At 57.4% G+C, this 18,323-nt stretch overlaps 1 protein-coding gene across 5 annotated transcripts in view; it reads left to right on the forward strand.

Moving 5' to 3' along the window:
• Positions 1-15,167, forward strand: part of EPHA10 (EPH receptor A10) — a 37,208-nt gene extending 22,041 nt beyond the window's left edge. For 2 of the 5 annotated variants that reach the window (XM_070594147.1, XM_070594159.1), the window contains exons 7-17: positions 1,139-1,310; positions 4,915-5,023; positions 8,369-8,430; positions 8,587-8,712; positions 9,730-9,915; positions 10,381-10,442; positions 10,683-10,886; positions 11,177-11,326; positions 11,565-11,758; positions 12,409-12,564; positions 12,697-15,167. In XM_070594147.1, coding sequence (XP_070450248.1) covers positions 1,139-1,310; positions 4,915-5,023; positions 8,369-8,430; positions 8,587-8,712; positions 9,730-9,915; positions 10,381-10,442; positions 10,683-10,886; positions 11,177-11,326; positions 11,565-11,758; positions 12,409-12,564; positions 12,697-12,811 — 1,536 coding nt within the window. In that variant the 3' untranslated portion in view covers positions 12,812-15,167. The remainder of the gene's footprint in view (positions 1-1,138; positions 1,311-4,914; positions 5,024-8,368; positions 8,431-8,586; positions 8,713-9,729; positions 9,916-10,380; positions 10,443-10,682; positions 10,887-11,176; positions 11,327-11,564; positions 11,759-12,408; positions 12,565-12,696) is intronic. The other 3 variants (XM_070594153.1, XR_011533005.1, XR_011533007.1) reach the window with 3 other exon arrangements.
• Positions 15,168-18,323: the final 3,156 nt, after the last annotated feature.

The raw sequence follows: 18,323 nt of genomic DNA on the forward strand, positions 1-18,323 counted from the left end.
AAAGAATTAGGGCCACAGGGTATCGGGGAGGTGCCCTTCTTGGGGCTGGGGTGGGCAGGGGCAGAGACGAAATGACAGCAGCATCTCCAGTACACACCATTATTAGATGTGTTGGAGGCAGCATGATGTAGAGCACAAAGTTGGGGACCTGAAGGAATTGAGAAGGTGTCATGCTGACCCTCTCCTATAAAAGGAGATAGAAATGCTGCTGTGGGGGCCGGCTCCGTGGCCCAGTGGTTAAGTTTGTGTGCTCTGCTGCGGCGGCCCAGGGCTTGGATCCTGGGCGCGGACATGGCACTGCTCATCAGGCCACGTTGAGGCGGCGTCCCACATCCCACAACTGGAAGGACCTGCAACTAAAATATACAACTGTGTACTGGGGGGTTTGGGGAGATAAAGCAGGAAAAAAAAAAAAAAAAAAAGATTGGCAACAGTTGTTAGCCCAGGTGCCAATCTTTGAGAAAAAAAGGAAGATTGGAAACAGTTGTTAGCCCAGGTGCCAATCTTAAAGAAAAGAAAAAAGAAAAGAAATGCTGCTGTGAGGGTGGTAGGAAGTCAGCCTTCTAAAGGGTCTAACACGGCAGCTGGCAGTGGGTGGGCCTCGGTGACAGCTGTCCCTGTTCCACTCTCCAGTGGGGCCGTGGGTGGGCCTCTCCACCCTGCCAAGCCCAATTCCTTTTCTGTGAATCTGTGCCTTGCAGGACAGTTGTGAAAATCAGTTGACAAGGGAGAAGGAAGAGCTTGTAAGCCGACTGGGCGGGTGCCAGGGCTCATTTTCTTATTCTTTCCTCTGAGGTGTCAGACCTGCTCACCCCCTGGGCTGCCAGGCCGGGATGTCCATCCTCCTACCATCCCCAAGAAGGAGGACTTAGCCCTTTCTCTAGAGTTTCTCTTACTCAGAGGTGGGCCTGTTCTCAGCCACAAGTACCAGCAGGTGTGGGTGGAACTTGAGGTGGAAAAAGGGTTTGGGGAGCCTATGGAAGAAACCTGTGGAACCCCCCAGCACCACTGGAGTCAGGCTCTTCCACCCAGGCCTCACTCACCCAGGGGACTTCTCCTGCCTCCCTGCTCCTTTTCCCTGTCATTCCCCCAGGAGCGTGGGCCTGGCCCTGGACCTCACTTCTCCGTCCCTCCTCAGGGTCAGAGTGAGCAGACTTACTCCACAGTGAAGACGGGGGCACCTGCGGTCACCGTCACCAACCTGAAGCCGGCTACCCGCTACGTCTTTCAGATCCGGGCCGCCTCCCCGGGGCCTTCCTGGGAGACCCAGAGCTTCAACCCCAGCATTGAAGTGCAGACCCCGGAGGAGGGTAAGTGGTGTGTGCCCCTGGAGAGGGACCAAGCAGAGAGAACCCAGCACGGGCCAGGGCAGGGAGACAAATGGGGCGGGGGTTTATCTGTGCAATTAAAGGGGGCCTGCAGAACAGTCTAATCACAACCCAATGAATCACGAATTCAGAATCCACCCTCTAGTGCCTATTCAGTGACATGAGTTAGATTGCGTGCCTGTTGCGGGGGAGCTCACAGGGGCGGGGTTCATGAACAGCCCAGGACTCAGCCGGTGGCTCCCTGCCTCTCAAGACCTCCCATGTCTTGTGGCAACCTGCTTCCCCTCCAAGATTCCTGCTATTTTCTTGGGAGGAGCTTTAGTCTCGCATTCCCTTCTGGCTCTGACCACGAAGCTCTTGTTCCCGTTCTGCTTCCTCCTCCTGCCACGATACAGACTCAAGCGTGAGATGCTGTCCCTTTCCCCACTAGGCCTTAGAGTGGGAGACACACTCCAGTGAAGGTTGGGGGCCAGGAAAGGGACTGCCTGCAGCCATAAGCAAAGCGAAACAAAGTGAGAAGTATGCGCTCTCGATGGGTGAATTGTAGGGTATGTGACTAATTTCTCAATAAAGCTCTTATCAAAACAAAACAAAACAAAAGCTGAACATTAGACCTCTTGATCCTCAGACAGCTCTGGCTTCTCCACGGTATGGCTCTCCCCTCGCCCACTTCCTTCCCCTGGCGCCTCTTGTCCCCACCCCACCCACCCTCAGGCTCCCTTTCAGGGCGGAGCAGAGCAGTTTAGCTGTCTCTCCTTTGTTGTTTCGCCTGCTGCTAACCCAGCCCTCAGGATCTCACCTCTATCTACCCGGAGCAGCTCATGAAAGTATTTCCCTGGACAAAGGCAGTTCCCCCTAAGAGGCATTCTGGTGCCAGCTGTCAAGATAAGAATTCTTTCCAACCTGCTCCATGAGTCTAATCCGAGATAGGACGAGCTCCGAGCCCAAAGGGAAGGGGAGATAAACTGTTAAAGGAGTTTGAGTTCTGGGAAGGGAGACAGCACTTCTTGCTCGAATGCCTGTCTGTGCCAGATCTCGGCCAGCTGCTGGCAAGAGGAGATTACAGCCCTGTCTTGGAGGCTGGGGAACATCTGACTGCGTGGAGATGGGCAGGGGAGGCCTTTTGGGGAGAGGGAGCATCTGAACAAAGGCTACTGGGTTTGGCTGGAGTGAGGGTGGTGGAGGTAGGAGCTGGGGCTGTTAGCTGAAAAGGGTTGATGGTTTCCATTCCTTTGGTACTTCTCAGTGAGTAGACACTGCTCCGCTCCCCAGCCGCCTCTGCTGTGGCTCTGGCTAAGGGGGAATAGAATACTTTTTTCAGTGAGCTGGGACCCCAAATCAGGATCATGACAAAGGATCATGGTTCACCACTGTATTGGTTATCTAGTGCTGCGTAACGAATTACCCTGAAACTTAGTGGCCGAAAACAACAAACATTTGTGATCTCATGGTTTCTGTGGGTCAGAAAGGTGGGTGCAGCTTAGCTAGGTGCCCCTGGCTCAGGGTCTCTCCCAGGCTGCAGTCAAGGTGTCCATGGGGTAGCAGTCAGCTCAAGGCTTCAGTAGGGGGAAGCTGCCTCCCTACTAGGTTCTCGCTGGCTCTTTGCTGGAGGCATGCGGTTCCGTGCCTCATGGGCTTCTCCATAGGGCTGCTCAGAACACAGCACCTGGACTCTTTCACAGACTGTGAGAGAGTGAGAAAGCCAGAGGGTGCCCAAGACAGAAGCCCCAGTCTCCAGTAACCTAACCTTGGAAGTGACATCCCGTCACTTTTGCTGTATTCTTTTCATTAGAAGCCAGTTACTTTGGCCCACACTCAACGGGAATGAATACCAGGTTGTGGGGAATCCAGTGGGCATCTCAGAGGCCACCTACCACAACCACCCTGTCTCCATCCTCCATTTCCATGTCCACATGGACACCTCATTTCAAACGGTCCTTGGAAACTTCACCCCCTTTCTGCCCCAGCCAGACCCTGGTCCCTGTTCCCCACTTCTGGAACCACGGGCTCTGAAATCCCCTCTTGGACCCTGGCTTCCTTGGCCTCTAACTCTCCCTTCCTCTTCTGTGCCCCCTCACTTGCTCTCTGACATCCTAATAGCATCTCCCAGGCCCTCAGCCCCTCCCGGCCCCACATCATCTCTACCAGCCACCTCAGATTCTCCCAGCAGAAATACTCACCAGCAATGCCAGCCCTCATGCCCTGGACGTCTTGCTGTACCTGCCCCGCTAGTCCCCAGACTTGGGCCGTCCTCCTCTGTCCCACGCCAAGGCTGCCTGCAAAGGTGTAGTTTCCTAATCTCAGTTCAGTTTTCAGGGATATGCAACATTTTCCCCATTCTCAATAGTTACCCTAAACCTTTGCCTCTCTCGAGGACCTCCCCTCCATCCCTGCTCCCAACCCAGCAGATACCCTATTCCTTTCCTCTTGGGCAGGCTCTCTATCCATTGCTCCCTGGCTCCCTGTTATGCTCAGGATAAAGTCCATACTCCTTGGCCTAGCATTCAAGGCCCTCCAGGTTCTGTCTCCTCCCCCAGTCCCCTTCATCCTCTGCCCTCCAGCTTCATAGCTTGCCACTCTCTGCCTCCATACAGTGTTTTCCAGCCGCGTGGGATGACTTGCCATTTTCTAGACCCAGCACGTGCATCTAAGCATCATCAACAGCCCTTTCAATCTTCCAGGGCCAGTTTAGATGGCACCTCTTCAGCAAAGACTTCCTCACTGGCCTTAAGAAGAAATTATCATGCCTCTGCTCAGCTCTGCTCATTTCTCTGTTTCTTTTTTCATTCTACAGTTAAGATTTTTGTTTCTGTCTCCCCCACTGATCTGCACACTCCTCCAGGGCAGGGATTCTGGCTCATTCATTGCTGTCTCTGGCACATATGTTGGATGGATGGTTGGATGGATGGATGGATGGATGGTGGATGGATGGGGCTGAGTGCCTTGGGTCCTCTAGGCCCCTTCCCTAGGGGAATAGTTCAAAGCAGAGGCTTTTGGAATCAGGTTCAAATCTTAGGTTCACCATTTGTTAGCTGTGTGACCTTGGGAAAATCACATAACTTTTCTCAATGTCAGTTTCCTCAGATATAAAATGGAGATAATAACACCTTACTGGCTGGTTGTGATGATAAAACAGGATGATTTAGTCAAGGCACATGGCTTAGCGTCTTGACTGGAGTAAGTGTGCGTTAAATGTTAACTCATTATTATTGGTGGCGAATGGTCTGGATTGGGGCCGGAGAGCTCAGACCAGGGGCCATTCCCCCCACAGAGCTACCTTAAGTCTCTCATGGCCCATCTGAAAGACAAAAAGGGAGACCCAGGCCTGCCTGTCAGAAGCCCTGCCCCTGTCCTTCAGAGCTGGGCTGCAGTGGAGCTGCCCTGCCCTGGGAGAGAAGGAAGCTCGTGGGACTCCAGATGCCATTGTGGCTACTGGGGCTGGCTTGGTCCCTCTGCTGCTGGGAGGCAGGGCTGAGTGCAGAGGGGCTGCAGGAATCCTGCTGTGGGATGAAGACAGAAGTCTGTCCTGGGGCTCACCCAGGAGCCTGGTCCTCTGCCTGCCTCAACCTCATGGTTTTCCTCCCAGCTGCTTCAGGGTCCAGGAACCAGAGCCCCGTGGTCGTCATCACCGTGGTGACCATCTCAGCCCTCCTCGTCCTGGGCTCTGTGATGAGCGTGCTGGCCATTTGGAGGAGGTACGTGGCTGGTCCCAGCCCGGCTGGCCCCTGGTGGGTTGTGTCCCTGTGCATGTTAACGTGCGCTCGCAGGCACCTGTTCCTGTACCTGCAGTTGCGCACCTGCAGATTTGCATGTGCAAGCACACTGCTGTATCAACACAGGCATAGCTAGCGTAGCCCAGCCCCTCCCCTCCCCCTGCGGCAGCCGCTCAGCTCAGCCGCCCTGGGATGAAGTGGATTTAGCTCCTTAACTCATTAAATGTCAGAAGGCATCACTGAGGATGGGACCAAGCTCCGGCTGTTCCAGTGTGATTAGGATTCTCCTGAGGCGCTCAGAGACCCCCAGCCCCTGCCCCCAAGGGATCTTGAGGCCCTTGAACACAGGCAAAGGGAAGAAAGGCAGAAATTGTGTTGTGTATATGCATGTGGGAGGTGGGAGGACAGGGAGGGGAACTCATAAACCAGAACCTGCCCACCCCCAGCAGAAGGAAGCTTGCAGACAAGTGGGCAGAGAAAGGAGATGGGAGGAGGGGGAAAGATGTGGAGCTTAAGTCTGGCTCAGAAAAGATTCCAGTCCTTTTGCATGCAGTAGAAACCTCGTGGCATGTATTTCCCCCTTCTCCCAGGGCCACTCTCTGCCACATGCAGAGGCACCCTAGGCGGGTACCAGGCAGGGGCTGAGGTCAGAAGACGTGGGGGGTTGGAAAGCCCGCATGCGATGGGCTGGAGCAGGGGCAGCAGAGGAGAGAAATGGGCTGGCCGAGGAGCCACATCTTAGCACGTCTCAGCATCCAGGAACTGCCTGTGGGCTGGACGGACAGGCGCATTCATTCGGCACTGACTGTTTTCTTGGCCTTGAATGAGGCACTGAAAGTGACTGAGGAGGGCCTGTTGGAAAAGCAGGAATGGACAGGCGCTGGGAGCACCTTGTCCTGGCTGCGGGCTTAGGGGCTCAGGGAGGCAGAAGGAGGAAAGGGGAGAGGTAAGTAAGGAATAGCTCTCAGGCAGAGACTCTGCAGGACAGGAGCAGCTGCCCGGGAGTGCCTTGGACACACACACTTCTGCACACGGGCAGGCCGAGTAAGCCAGGGGCTCAAAATCAGATGGCACCCAAATGGGGAGAATCAGTGGACTAGTGCTGGTGGGCACAGAGACGAGCTCCTCCAGCATGCATGTCCCAGCTCTGCAGGCTGTAACAGCTCTCGCACCAGTCCCCTCCTCTCCGAGTCTCTGGAGTGCCTGCTCTGTGCACTGGTCCCCTCACTGCACTCTCCCTCCCCAGTCCACCCCAGCTCACCTGACTTCTCACTAGAGGGTATTGTCCAGTGGAAGCTTCTCATTTCCTCTTAACCCTGCACTCTCTTTTGTTCCTCCCTCCACTCAACCTTGCCTCCTTCATCTCTCCTGGATGTTCCCCTCATTAAGCCCTGTCACCACGCTGGGCGACTTTAGTAGCCATTGGACGACCCGTCCCACCCCTTGGCCTCTCGGTTCTTTGACTTGCTCATTCCCCAGGACCTTCTCTCTGTTCCACCTCAGCCTCCCTCTCCCATATCCTGACACGGACCTGACCATCACCCCAAATACCAAATCCAGTTCTTCGACTTTTTCCTGCAGACTCCCTGCCCTTGCAGCTCGCTCCCTCAGCCACGTCTGGTGCACCTGCTCTGTAACCGCATCATTAGTGCCCCAACTTCTCCGCGCCCATCCTCTCCCTCCTTTCGCTCCAGAGGGGGTGCTGTCCTCCTAGCCAGGGCCAGCCCATCCACCTATGACCCGAACCCACGCCTTCTTACCATCTCAGGAACCGTTACTATTTATAAGGTCCCCTCTCCCCGGCACAAGAGCTAACATTTATGGAGTGCTTAGTAAGCTCTTTGCAACAGTGCTATCAGGCGGGCCTGGCTTTCTCCTGATTTTATTAAAGAGAAAACCGAGCCACCCGGTCCCACAGCTCCTGAGGACCCAGGAAGCGCATCCGTGCAGTGAGGTTCAGGGCCCACACTGTTAGCCACATGTCGTGACACTTCATCCTATGGGACAGACAGCTTTTCTCTCCTTTCCCATCCACATCAAAACGGGATCACCTGTCCCCAACCTCCCTCAACCCTTCCTCCTCCAGCCTTCACGGGACCTCTCCCCGCTGCTCCACTGTTTCTTTCCTTGGTTCCTGTGACTTCACCAGCCCAGATTTCTCTTCTCTTTCCCTTCAGCTTCTCTGGGCTTGTTTTGGGAGCTCCTCTGTGGCTTCCTTCTCCTCTACCAAATCTCTGAATGTTGGGGGCGCTCAGACTTGTTCCTAGTCCCACTTCTCAGGCTCCATCCTCTCCCGGGCAAGGCCCACAGCTCTGCATTTGTATCTCCAGAGCAGCCCTCCCTTCCAGACTGCAGACACACACACATCCAACTCCATCCTCATCCATCTGCCCTCTTCTCCCAGAGGCCCTGCCCACACAAAGGTTGAAGTGTGAACTTTCCTCTCCCCATCTTGGAAAATGGCACCCCCGTCAATGCTGCCGGGCAAGCCAGAACCCTATGAGTCATTCCTGCCTTCTAGTCATCTCCAAGCGCTGTGGCCCTGTCATCTAAATGTCACTCAAGTCTTCTCACTTTTCTCCATGTCCATGATCACCCCATAGCCTAAGCCACTGCCATCTCCTGCAGGGACAACAGCAGAAGCTCGAATGATCTTTCTAAAATGCAGATTGAATCCCGGCATCCGCTGCTTAAACCTCCCCCCACCTCCACCCCCATCCCCGCTCGCTCCCGGAATAAAAGCCAAAGTCTTTATCTGGGCCGGCAAGGCCCTGCCTCAGGGGGTCCTAGTGCCAGCCTGTGGCTTTGTGGACTGATGCAGTGGTGTGGTCCACGGCTGCCTGTCTCCAGAAGCCATCCCTGACGGCCCTGGATCAGGTCAGGGCCGTCTGTTAACGTGCTCCCCCAGTGCCCACCCTTCTCCCTTGCTTGGACCTGTGAGTGGCCTTGTGTACCTCTCAGTGATTGTTTTCCTGTCTCCACTGGAAGCTGCCCCGGAGTTCAAGGTCTGCCCGATTGGTTCACCTGTAGGCAGGAGGCAGCTTGGGCTTCAAGTCAGGACTGTGGATTTGGGTGCCTCTGGCATTGCAAGAGTGTTGATTGTGTCTCAAAGTGAAAATAACTATGGACGCTGATGGGGGTGAGGGGTGAGGTCTCGGTCTAGGGCTATATGTGTGCTATGGGGAGGAGCTTTCAAACCCGCAGGACAAAAAAGTCCCTCTCCAGGGGCGCAGACCTTGTCCTTTTGAAGGGACACCGCCCTGGGTGCTGGCGACATGGGGAGGGCTAAGGCAGCCTGGCTCAAAGGATGACTCTGCACCTTCCCAGGCCATGCAGCTATGGCAAAGGAGGTCGGGACGCCCACGATGAGGAGGAGCTGTATTTCCACTGTGAGTCTCCTGGGCCTGGCTCCGGCGGGGCGGGCGCGCCCCTACCTCTCTCCTCTACCCTCTTCCTTGCTGCCAGGACCACTGCATAACTCCCACCCCTCCAGCCATCGAGGCCTTTCCTCAGGCCCAGCTCTTTCTCTCTCTCTGCGTTCCCAGTCAAAGTCCCGACACGTCGCACATTCGTGGACCCCCAGAGCTGTGGGGACCCGCTGCAGGCCGTTCATCTGTTTGCCAAGGAGCTGGATGCGAAAAGCGTCACACTGGAGAAGAGCCTCGGAGCAGGCAAGCGGGGCACCGGGAAGCCTTGTCCATCTGGGAGCCCCGCCCTCTCTAGAAGCCCCGCCCCGCCTCTCTCTTGTAAGCCCGCCTCCACCTCCCCAAGTCCCGCCCCCATTCTGGAAGCCCCGCCTCCACCCCAATCCCGCCCTGTCTACCAAGCTGGACCTCTGCCTACCAGGTTCCAGGGATGGGGCTGGCAGAGGGAGCCTGTGACCCTGCCTTCCTACCTTCTCCTGGTCCCCAAGGCCATTGAGACCTCTCCATTCAGGCCCTTTCAGACCTGGTCTCTGCAGACTCCTGGTGGGAGTTTAGTCCCAAGCCTTCATGGGGCAGTGGAAGGGGTCTTTGCAAGCTTGGGGACCATACATAACCTGAGTTGTAGTCCTGGCTCTACCACTGACCAGCTGTGTGACCAGGGGCACGTCCATCTGTCTTCTGCTCTGAGCCTCGGTTTCTCATCTGTAAAATGGGCATGATCTCGGCCCTAGCCGGAGCTGACTTGGGGACTTCCCAGAACTTCACACCAGGCCTGGCTCATGGTGGGTGCTCGCTCTCTACGATCAGTCTCCTGGCTCCTTTCTTCTTGTCTGCAAAACCTCAGCCCCGGTGCTCAGAGAAGCAGCCGCTCTCACTGGAGCCAGACCTGCTGGACAGAGGCCAGGAAGGGGCAGGGCAGCAGCATAGATGTCACCCTCCTCCTTCCTGGGTCACAGTGGGCTTTGATAGCCGTTGATGCACTGTCGTGTGCCACATCCTCTCTTTGAGGCTTTGAAACCTCCTGCTGAGGCAGGTGGGGAGGAGTCCCATTTCACAGAGGAGAAAACTGAGGCTGAGGGGGAAAGAGAGGAAGCCCACGTGACATTGCTAGTACCTGGTTTACCAGGATTTGAACTCAGGAGCTCTGAGTCCCAGGCCAGAAACGGCCCGCCATCCCAAAGTCGCTTTCTCCTCCGTTCCCCCTGCCTGGCTTGGCTGGGGGGTGGTCTCCAGGGGGCTGTCTGAGCTGCTGTTTCTCCACAGGGCGGTTTGGGGAGCTGTGCTGTGGCTGCCTGCAGCTCCCTGGCCGCCAGGAGCTCCCTGTGGCCGTGCACACGCTGAGGGAGGGCTGCTCCGACTCTCAGAGGCTCAGCTTCCTGGCCGAGGCCCTCACCCTGGGCCAGTTTGACCATAGCCACGTGGTGCGGCTGGAGGGTGTTGTGACACGAGGTAAGGCCCGGTGCCCCTCAGGATGGGGCTGGAGAGGGCGGGGTGAGAGGGGAGTGCTCTGTGCCCCCAGGCCCTTTTCTCAGCCATGAAGGGCACCCCTTAGCCGCCCAGCCTGGAGAGAAGGCCTCAGCTCCTTCACTGCCTCTGGGCGGCCTCTCGGTGGCCTCTCTGACCCTGAGTGACCTTTCTGACTTGTAGTGACGCTCTGGGCGGTGGACCGTTTGGACCTTGGTGATCTTTCTTAGCTAACTTGCTACAGCTCTGACCTTGGCCTTTGTTCTCCTACAGATGTTTCCTCTTCTGTTCTCTGGCCTAGAGCGTCCTAGGTGGGCAGGAGGGTGGTGAGACTGGGGAAGCTTGTTTCTGGCCATATTGCCCAAGGCTGGGGCCCGGGTCGGGGGAGCAGGTGTGCACGCAGAGGGGAGCAGGCAGCTTAGCGTGTGTGTTCCCCCTCCCTGGGCACAGGAAGCACCTTGATGATTGTCACTGAGTACATGAGCCATGGGGCCCTGGATGGCTTCCTCAGGGTGAGTGGCCTGGGCCCCGGGGGGCAGGGGGACTGATCACGCTTATTCTTCATCCCTCACCCTTCTCTTTGGTGGGAGAGAGTTGGCATCATGCCCTAAAAAGGTACCCACTGGCCAGGCTGACCTGGTGGGTCACAGGGCACACTGAAGCCCAGAGAAGGCCAGGTGACTCCACTGAGGTCACACAGCACCAGGAGAACTGAGTGTGCAGCCCAGCCTTGGTCTCCTCCTCTCCCACAGCGGCATGAGGGTCAGCTGGCGGCTGGGCAGCTGATGGGGCTGCTGCCCGGGCTGGCGTCGGCCATGAAGTACCTGTCGGAGATGGGCTACGTTCACCGGGGCCTGGCCGCCCGCCGGGTGCTGGTCAGCAGCAGCCTCCTCTGCAAGATCTCTGGCTTCGGGCGGGGACCCCGGGACCGAGCAGAGGCTGTCTACACCACCATGGTGAGGAGTCCCTTCCCCCGGGCGAGCCCGCCGCCTCCTCTGTTTCCCATCAGATGGCACTGGAGCCCCCTTCTTCCCACTTCCGCCCCCTTCCCTGCTGCGTCAGGGTCACTCCCCCACCCTGCCAGTCCACCTGACTGGTCCCAAATAAATGCCAGTGTGGGTGTCATCCCTGGTCAGTCCAGACGTGCAGCCGGGAGGATGGCAGGTGGGGCTGGGGCTCTGTGGGGTGGGGAACCCTGGATGTGACCCAGTCCCTTCTTGCCCCTGACCTGCCCGCTCGCCCTCAGAGTGGCCGGAGCCCGGCCCTATGGGCCGCCCCCGAGACGCTTCAGTTTGGCCACTTCAGCTCTGCCAGTGACGTCTGGAGCTTTGGCGTCGTCATGTGGGAGGTGATGGCCTTTGGGGAGCGGCCCTACTGGGACATGTCTGGCCAAGACGTGAGTGACCTGTGCCTCCAGCTCCTTGCCTTCTGATCCTGTTGCCCTCTGACCTCGGGCTCCAGCTCCCTGATGGCTGCCCGTTGCCCCTTGACCTCTTAGTCCAAGGGCCCTCTTCACTGTCTGCTTGCTTCTGGTCCTGCCTGGCCACCACCTGAGTCTTCCTTGGGATGGGATGTGTGTGCGTCCGGGGGACCTAAAGCCTCCCATGTGCCCGCCCACCACCCCCCTGGCCCAGGTGATGAAGGCCGTGGAGGATGGCTTCCGGCTGCCGCCCCCCAGGAACTGCCCCACTCCCCTGCACCGACTGATGCTTGACTGCTGGCAGAGGGACCCAGGTGAGCGGCCCAGGTTCTCCCAGATCCACAGCATCCTGAGCAAGATGGGGCAGGACCCAGAACCCCCAAAGTGTGCTGCGACCACCTCTCCCAGGTACACCTGACACCTCGCTAGTCTCAGGTACATTCCCATGCATCCCCAGCTGTCCCGGGTCCAGCCGGCCTCTCATGCCTCCCCGCATGGCCTCCCACGTGTCCCAAGGACAACTGCCACACCTGTTCTCCCCCACCTGTCTGGGTGGGGCTGCTCTCTCAGCTGCCCCAGACAGACCTAATGTATCCACCTACCTCTGGCACAGCTAACCTGCATCCATCTTAATCACTTCCACTTGTCCTGGATTCTGCCCCACATCTCCCAGGTACAATGCCCACTGACTGGATAAATACATGTGCTGATAGTTCTAACAAATTGGTAGTTCCAATAAATAAGTAAAATTAGTCTTAGTTGTCCCAAATATGGGTCGCTTCCCAAACTATCCTAGGTGTGTCCTGCCCCGAGACTGTTCCAGGTACTCTCAGTGCCTTTAGCTGGCTCAGGTGCAACCCATTCTCCAGCAGCCTGAGTATCTCGAAACCACCACCTGCTCTGAGAATGCCCAGCACCCCGAGTGAGCCGGGAAGACCTGGGGCGCAGGTGCCCTCCCCTTCTCCTGTCCTTTCACAGCTGGCCTCTCCTCGGAAGAGTGACCAGGTCCAGGCACCAGATCCCTGCTGTCCGCTGACCACAGCCCCTCTGCTCCACAGGCCTCCCACGCCTCTGGCGGACCGTGCCTTCTCCACCTTCCCCTCCTTTGGCTCTGTGGGCGCGTGGCTGGAGGCCCTGGACCTGGGCCGCTACAAGGACAGCTTTGCTGCAGCCGGCTATGGGAGCCTGGAGGCCGTGGCCGCCATGACCGCCCAGTGAGTCTGAGGAATGCGGGGGCCTTGCCCCTGCCTAACTGGGAGGCCCAGCCTGTCCTGATTCTAGGCCCTTCCCTGTCCAGCCAAGGGGAGGGGGCGCGGAAAATGGGGTTGAGCAGCCCTTCTTCGCAGGGACCTGGCGGGCCTGGGCATCTCGTCGGTGGAACACCGGGAGGCCCTCCTGAGCGGGATCGGTGCCCTGCAGGCCCGAGTGCTCCAGCTGCGGGGCCGAGGCGTGCAGGTGTGAGCCGCCTGCTCTGCCAGCCCTGACAAGGACCCGCCAGCTGTGCTCTACCTTTGCAGAAGGGAGCACACTCTTCCTCCACTTGGGCCCCGAGCTGGTTTGGGGCCACAGGCCCCCCATTTCACTGCCTACTCCTCCCATTTTCCCCAGTCTGAACATCTTGGCTGACTCAGTCCCCTTGGAGAAAAGGTCCACATCCCTAGGGAGGCCCCCTGCCATAACAGTGGGAGGACATGCAGGGGCTCAGAGACTGCGGCAGGCCGGGGCAGGGAGGGGAGGCATGGCTTCAAATCACCCGGTTCATGCCCTCTGTCTTCCACATGCACTGGGTCTAGGGTCTACCCCAGTGGGTACCCCATTTTCCCACAGACCCATTGGCCAGTGTTCAGCACGGGTCCCTGATGGATGGGCTCCCATTAGACCTAGCGGTGACCACAGCTGCTTGGCAGCCCATCCCAATGGGCCCCGGAGGGCCAGGGTCCTCAGCTCCCTGTGCTTGGGCTGCACCCTGTCTGGTCCCAAGGCCCAGGTGGGCAAAGGTGGTGTTGAGCCCAGAGGCTGGACCCGGAGGGCCCCAGACTCAGGAACTGATCTCTGCTTCTCCTGCCCTTGGGCTGACAGTTCAGGGTGAGGGTGAGGATCCTGGCTGGGCCACTCAAGGTCCTGGTGCTCCCCTGAGGCCCCACAAGGCCTCCCCTTTGCATTCCTTTTATAAACTCACTGGCCGGGACATCTAGGAAGAGCATGAAAAGAGAGGTTTTCTCCCAGGGGACCCAAGAGCTTGGCTCTCCAGCCTCGGGGATGGTGAAGTTGTGACTCTCAGAGATGGGTCTTCTGTCTCTAACAGGCTGGTCCCAGCCTCACTGCACAGCTGGGAAACCAAGGCCCAGTGAGGGGTCAGGGGACAGAACCCATGTGCCCAACTCTCAATCCAGGGATGAGGGGGTCTCTGGGGAGAGTCCTTGGTCCTGCCCTGTGACACCAGTTCTCCTGAGGTAGCCCAGGGGTACTCTGAGGTGACCCTTCTTGGAAGCTCTGTTCCCTGGGTACCCACCGCCCAGCCTCCCATGGAGCGCCTTCTGCCTCTGGCAGCAGTGGTTTTCTGAGCTTACTCCAGAGTTCCTCATCCAGAAGGACTTCCCAGAGGCGGTGGTGGCGTGAGGCCGGGGCTTTCACAGGACAGCAGGAAGGCCGCTGATCTGGATAGGGCCACAAGGGCGGAGTTTGTCCAGGTCCCCCCCGACATATGCCTGCTCTGGGTTTGGCTCGGGGTGGGGTGGGAGGGGAGGGGAGGGAAAGAGGGACGAGGGCTGCAGGAAAGGGATGAATGAGACAGAGACTCAGACTAGGTGGGGAGGAGCTCAGGCACCAAGGAGTACGACAGGGGTGCCTTCCAACAGTGCCCAGGGGCCCATGGGACACCTTGGGGTCAGTGGGCTCGAGGGGCAGATGGACACTCTCTCGGTCTGTGTGTTTGGAGGGCTGTCCTGGCTGAGGGGCTGGCGCATCATTGAAGAGGGCCTGGAAGGCGGGGGTGGGTTCTTTCCTTAGCGTTGGTGGAGTTTTCCGCAGGGCAAGATGGAGGGCCCCAGACAAGAGGAGACCAGGCGAGGGGCCAGCATGAGGAGCCTGGAGGCTGGGGGATTCAGGGAGCGCCCCATGGTGGGGGATGGTGTCTCCCAGCAGTGCCTTTGGCCTCGCCTGCCAGCAGCAGCTCTTCTCTCCTTGGAGCACCCCTGCTGCCCGCTCCCCCATCTCCTGAGCACCTGTCCCACCTCAGTGACCTGGGGGTCCTGGGGAGACCGAGAGAATGCTTCCACCTTTGATGGGGCTGGAGGGTCCTGTGCCAAGTGCCTCCAGGCTCTGTCCACCCTCCCCCCACTGCGGGAAGCCTGGAAAGGACATGGCATGCGGACCAGCATCCCGTCTTGGGTGGAGGGAGCGTCATCCTCATATCTGGCTTCATCAGTCATGCTCTAAGGTCAAAGTCCCCTCCCATCCCGCTCTGTTCTGCAGCGGGGCCCTGGCTGTGTTGGCAGGACTTCGGCGTCCAGGGTAGACCTCGCCTCCCCTGAGGAGTGAGGTCCAGAATCCAGGGGGGTCCCAGGCCTCAGCCTGCACAGGTGCCGGTGTGATGCAGGCTGATGGCTCCCTGGGAGCCCTCCACAGATCTATTTTTATATGGGAGTTGTTCACTGGACAGAGGGAGGTGGCCTGCGACCCCCCATCACCCCTGGCTGAGCCCCTCCAGGGAGGGGAGGGGCCGGTTGGGGAGGTGGTTCCTTTGACTAATTCTGGAGATGTTTTTATATTTCTCGGGTTCTATATGCAGGACAAAGTAATAAAAACTTGTCTGCGATATGGTGCTTCTTTTAGTGACAAGTGCTTAACCATTGAGTAGCTTGTGTGGGAGGATTTCTGACCCCCCAGGGAGTTTTCCAAAGTGTGTGCCTGAGATCCGTCTGCGTAGAGAAGAATTGGGCTGTCCCTGCTATGAGAGATCTCCCAGTCTAGTGAAGGACACATTTAGGAAACAGGTGACAGGACAATGTGATCAGGGCTACCATGGGGTGAGCTCAGGGTGGCCTGGGAGTGTAGAGAAGGATGTCACCCAGTCTCAGGAGCAGTAAACCAAGGAAGGCTTCCCCAAGGAGGAGGCAACCCTCCAGCGGCGGTGCCATTCCCTGAGACAGTGTATGGGGAGGGGAAGCAGGTTGGGCAGGGATGTTGGCGGAGGGCAGGAAACGACGAACTGGGTTTTGGACGTGTGTTTGAGATCTCGTGGGACGTGCAGGCAGCGATGTCAAGGAGTGAGGTGGATGCTGGGTCTGGAACTTGGCACAGATCAGGGCGAGGGGCAGAGCTTTGGGGTCATTGGCTCACAGGTAGGCGTTGAAGCCACAGGGAGGAGGTCCCCCCGGGCTACACTCCAGAGCGCTCTCCTTAGCTCGCAGACGGCCGTCTTCTCCCTGTGTCTCTTCACATCGTCTTCCCTCTCTACCTCTCTGTCCAAATTTCTCCTTTTTAGAAGGACACCAGCCGTGTTAGACTGGTCCACACTGGCCCACTCTCATGACCTCATTTTAACTTGATTACCTCTGTAAAGACCCTGTCTCCAAATACAGTCACATTCTGAGGTACCTGGGGTTAGGACATCAACATACAAATGTTGACGGGACACAATTGAACCTGCAACAGTGACCTTAGTTGTGGGGGCAGAAGGCGGATGAGAGGATTGGGGAGTGGAATCTGGGGATCTTTTGCTGCAAAGGGAGGAAGGTGGGATAAGACGGTGATCAGGGCAGAGCAGGGGTGTGGGCTGAGTCCTGGAGCACTGCCTGAGCACTCACGTGTGCGGAAGCACACACATCACACGTACACGTGCGCACACACACGCATGTGCGCGCACACTCACACCACACGAGCCCTCGCTTTTCTCGGCTTGCTAGAGCTCCTGCTCTCCCCGGCCCGGGCTGTTCGTGTTGCTGGCCTGGAAGAGGTGTCGGATTTTCTTCTTAGTCCGAGCCATGGGAAATGCTCAGTGCTGGGGGCTGGGTGGCTGACTGGCAATAATTAACACCCCTTCCCTCTCCTCCTGTGCTTAGAACCAACTGAGTCCTATTCATTGGGACAGATGGAGAGCAAGATACCAGTTCTTTGACTGGAGAATGTTGCTTACTGTGTCTCTTCGAATCTAAGATGCCACTGAGTGTAAGATGTACCACTAAGGAACATCATAGCCAATTAAACTATGTCATGCCATCTGGTTGCAAGATGCATCCTGATTTCAGAGATGTTAAAATGTATAAAATGTACATCTTCAATAAGTTAGATGTGGTGTACTGGGGGCAAAGTGCATTTGCCATCATTTCCCTGAATTAGCCCCACCCAGACGCACAGTGAGCTGGACAGCCACCAGCCCCCCACAGGGGCAGAGCTGCCCGACCCCGCTTCCCGCATGACCAGTGTGCACCCTTCTTGTGGGCGGGCAGACCTGCGGGAGAAACCAGATGGCACCGATTCAAGCAGGTTATTCCTTCTGTCCCCTAATCCCATTAGGTAAGTCCCTTTTGCCCCACGGGGAAGAGTTAATGAGTGGTTTGGCGATGTCAGGGGTGCCACTCTGCTGAAGTCTGCCCCGGCAGAGGCATGCAGCCAGGGCACGGAGGACCCCCCCGCCCCCGCCAGCACATAACACAGTGCCTGGCACACAGGAGGTGCTCACGAAATGTCATTATTAGCAAGATGTGAGGCCCCGGGTAGACGTGCAATATGTGGTTGGGGATTGAAATGGACGTTTCTGGGCAGCAAGGCTGCTGACCTGGTTTGACAAGGCGTTCGCTCATTCAGTGAACACGTACCCAGCGTTGACTAGGGGGCAGATGCTAGGAAGTCAAGACCTCTCTACGTGATGGGGGAGTTGGTTAAGTAAGCAGTGTGAAAGGCACCCCAACAGGGATAAATCCTAGGGGTGGTGGGAATCCAGCAGAGGGCTTCTTCCTGACCTTGTCCCTGGGGCGGTGTGAGAAGCCCCCAGGGGAACACCGTCTGGTGCGTTCACTGCCCTTATTAACCAGTGACTGACTTCTGGACTCAGCTCCTAACATCGCCCCCATCACACTGCTCAAGACACGAGTAAAATTTACCATACGGCATCCTCTCTTTAATTCTCTTTGTACCCTTCATCATTTAAACCCAAGTGTCTGCCAGTATCTTGGAAAAACCCTGCTCGTCTCCTCAGGATGCGTCCCACCCCATTCTAGTAGCTGAGCCCCCTGGGGTCTTGGGGCAACAGAGAGAAGTCAGAAGCCGTTTCGGTTCAAGGATGACCTCACGACACCTACCAGGATCTTGGGGGCAGATTATGGGTATCTCAAGCCTCACCCCAAGGAATATGTTTTAACCAAGACTGCTCGCATAAGTTTAAAAGAAAAACCAAAAGACCCAAACCAAATTTGCCTCCCCGTTGGAAACGTCCCCTCCCGGTTCGGCTACATCTTGCCCCTTCTCCCTCCACCTCATTCCTTCACAGTCAGCCGAGGGACTGTGAGGAGAGTCGAGAGAGCAGGTTTGCAGCGTGACCTTTCATCCGATTTGAAGGGGTGTATCCTTGGAGATTGTCATGTGTCTCCATCCTGATGGCTCTTGGCACGTTGTGACACACAGCAGGCACTGGTGGGCACTGAAAATTTGCAGATGGGGAGCTGAGCTCTTCCTGGTAGCTTGGTGCCAACGGTGAGTTATGTCCTCCACCATATCCATCATCTGAGGATCAGAAAAGGCCAACGACATAGACCCTAATATCAACAAGGGGACGATGGCAAAGTGTCGAAGGTGAGAAGTGCAGGTTACAGCTGGCAGGGAGGGGAGGGCGGGGGACTTGTTCAGTAGGTGAGGGGATGAGGGGGTGCGGGGGGGGGGGAGGGGGGGATAAAGGGCGGGAAAATGCCTAATCCTGTCAAGGGAGAGGCACCTTAGCCAAAGCAAACTGGAGTCCAGACTCCCGCTAAGTGGG

The sequence above is a fragment of the Equus przewalskii genome, chromosome 2 (assembly GCF_037783145.1).
Source record: "Equus przewalskii isolate Varuska chromosome 2, EquPr2, whole genome shotgun sequence".
Taxonomy (NCBI): Eukaryota; Metazoa; Chordata; class Mammalia; order Perissodactyla; family Equidae; genus Equus; species Equus przewalskii.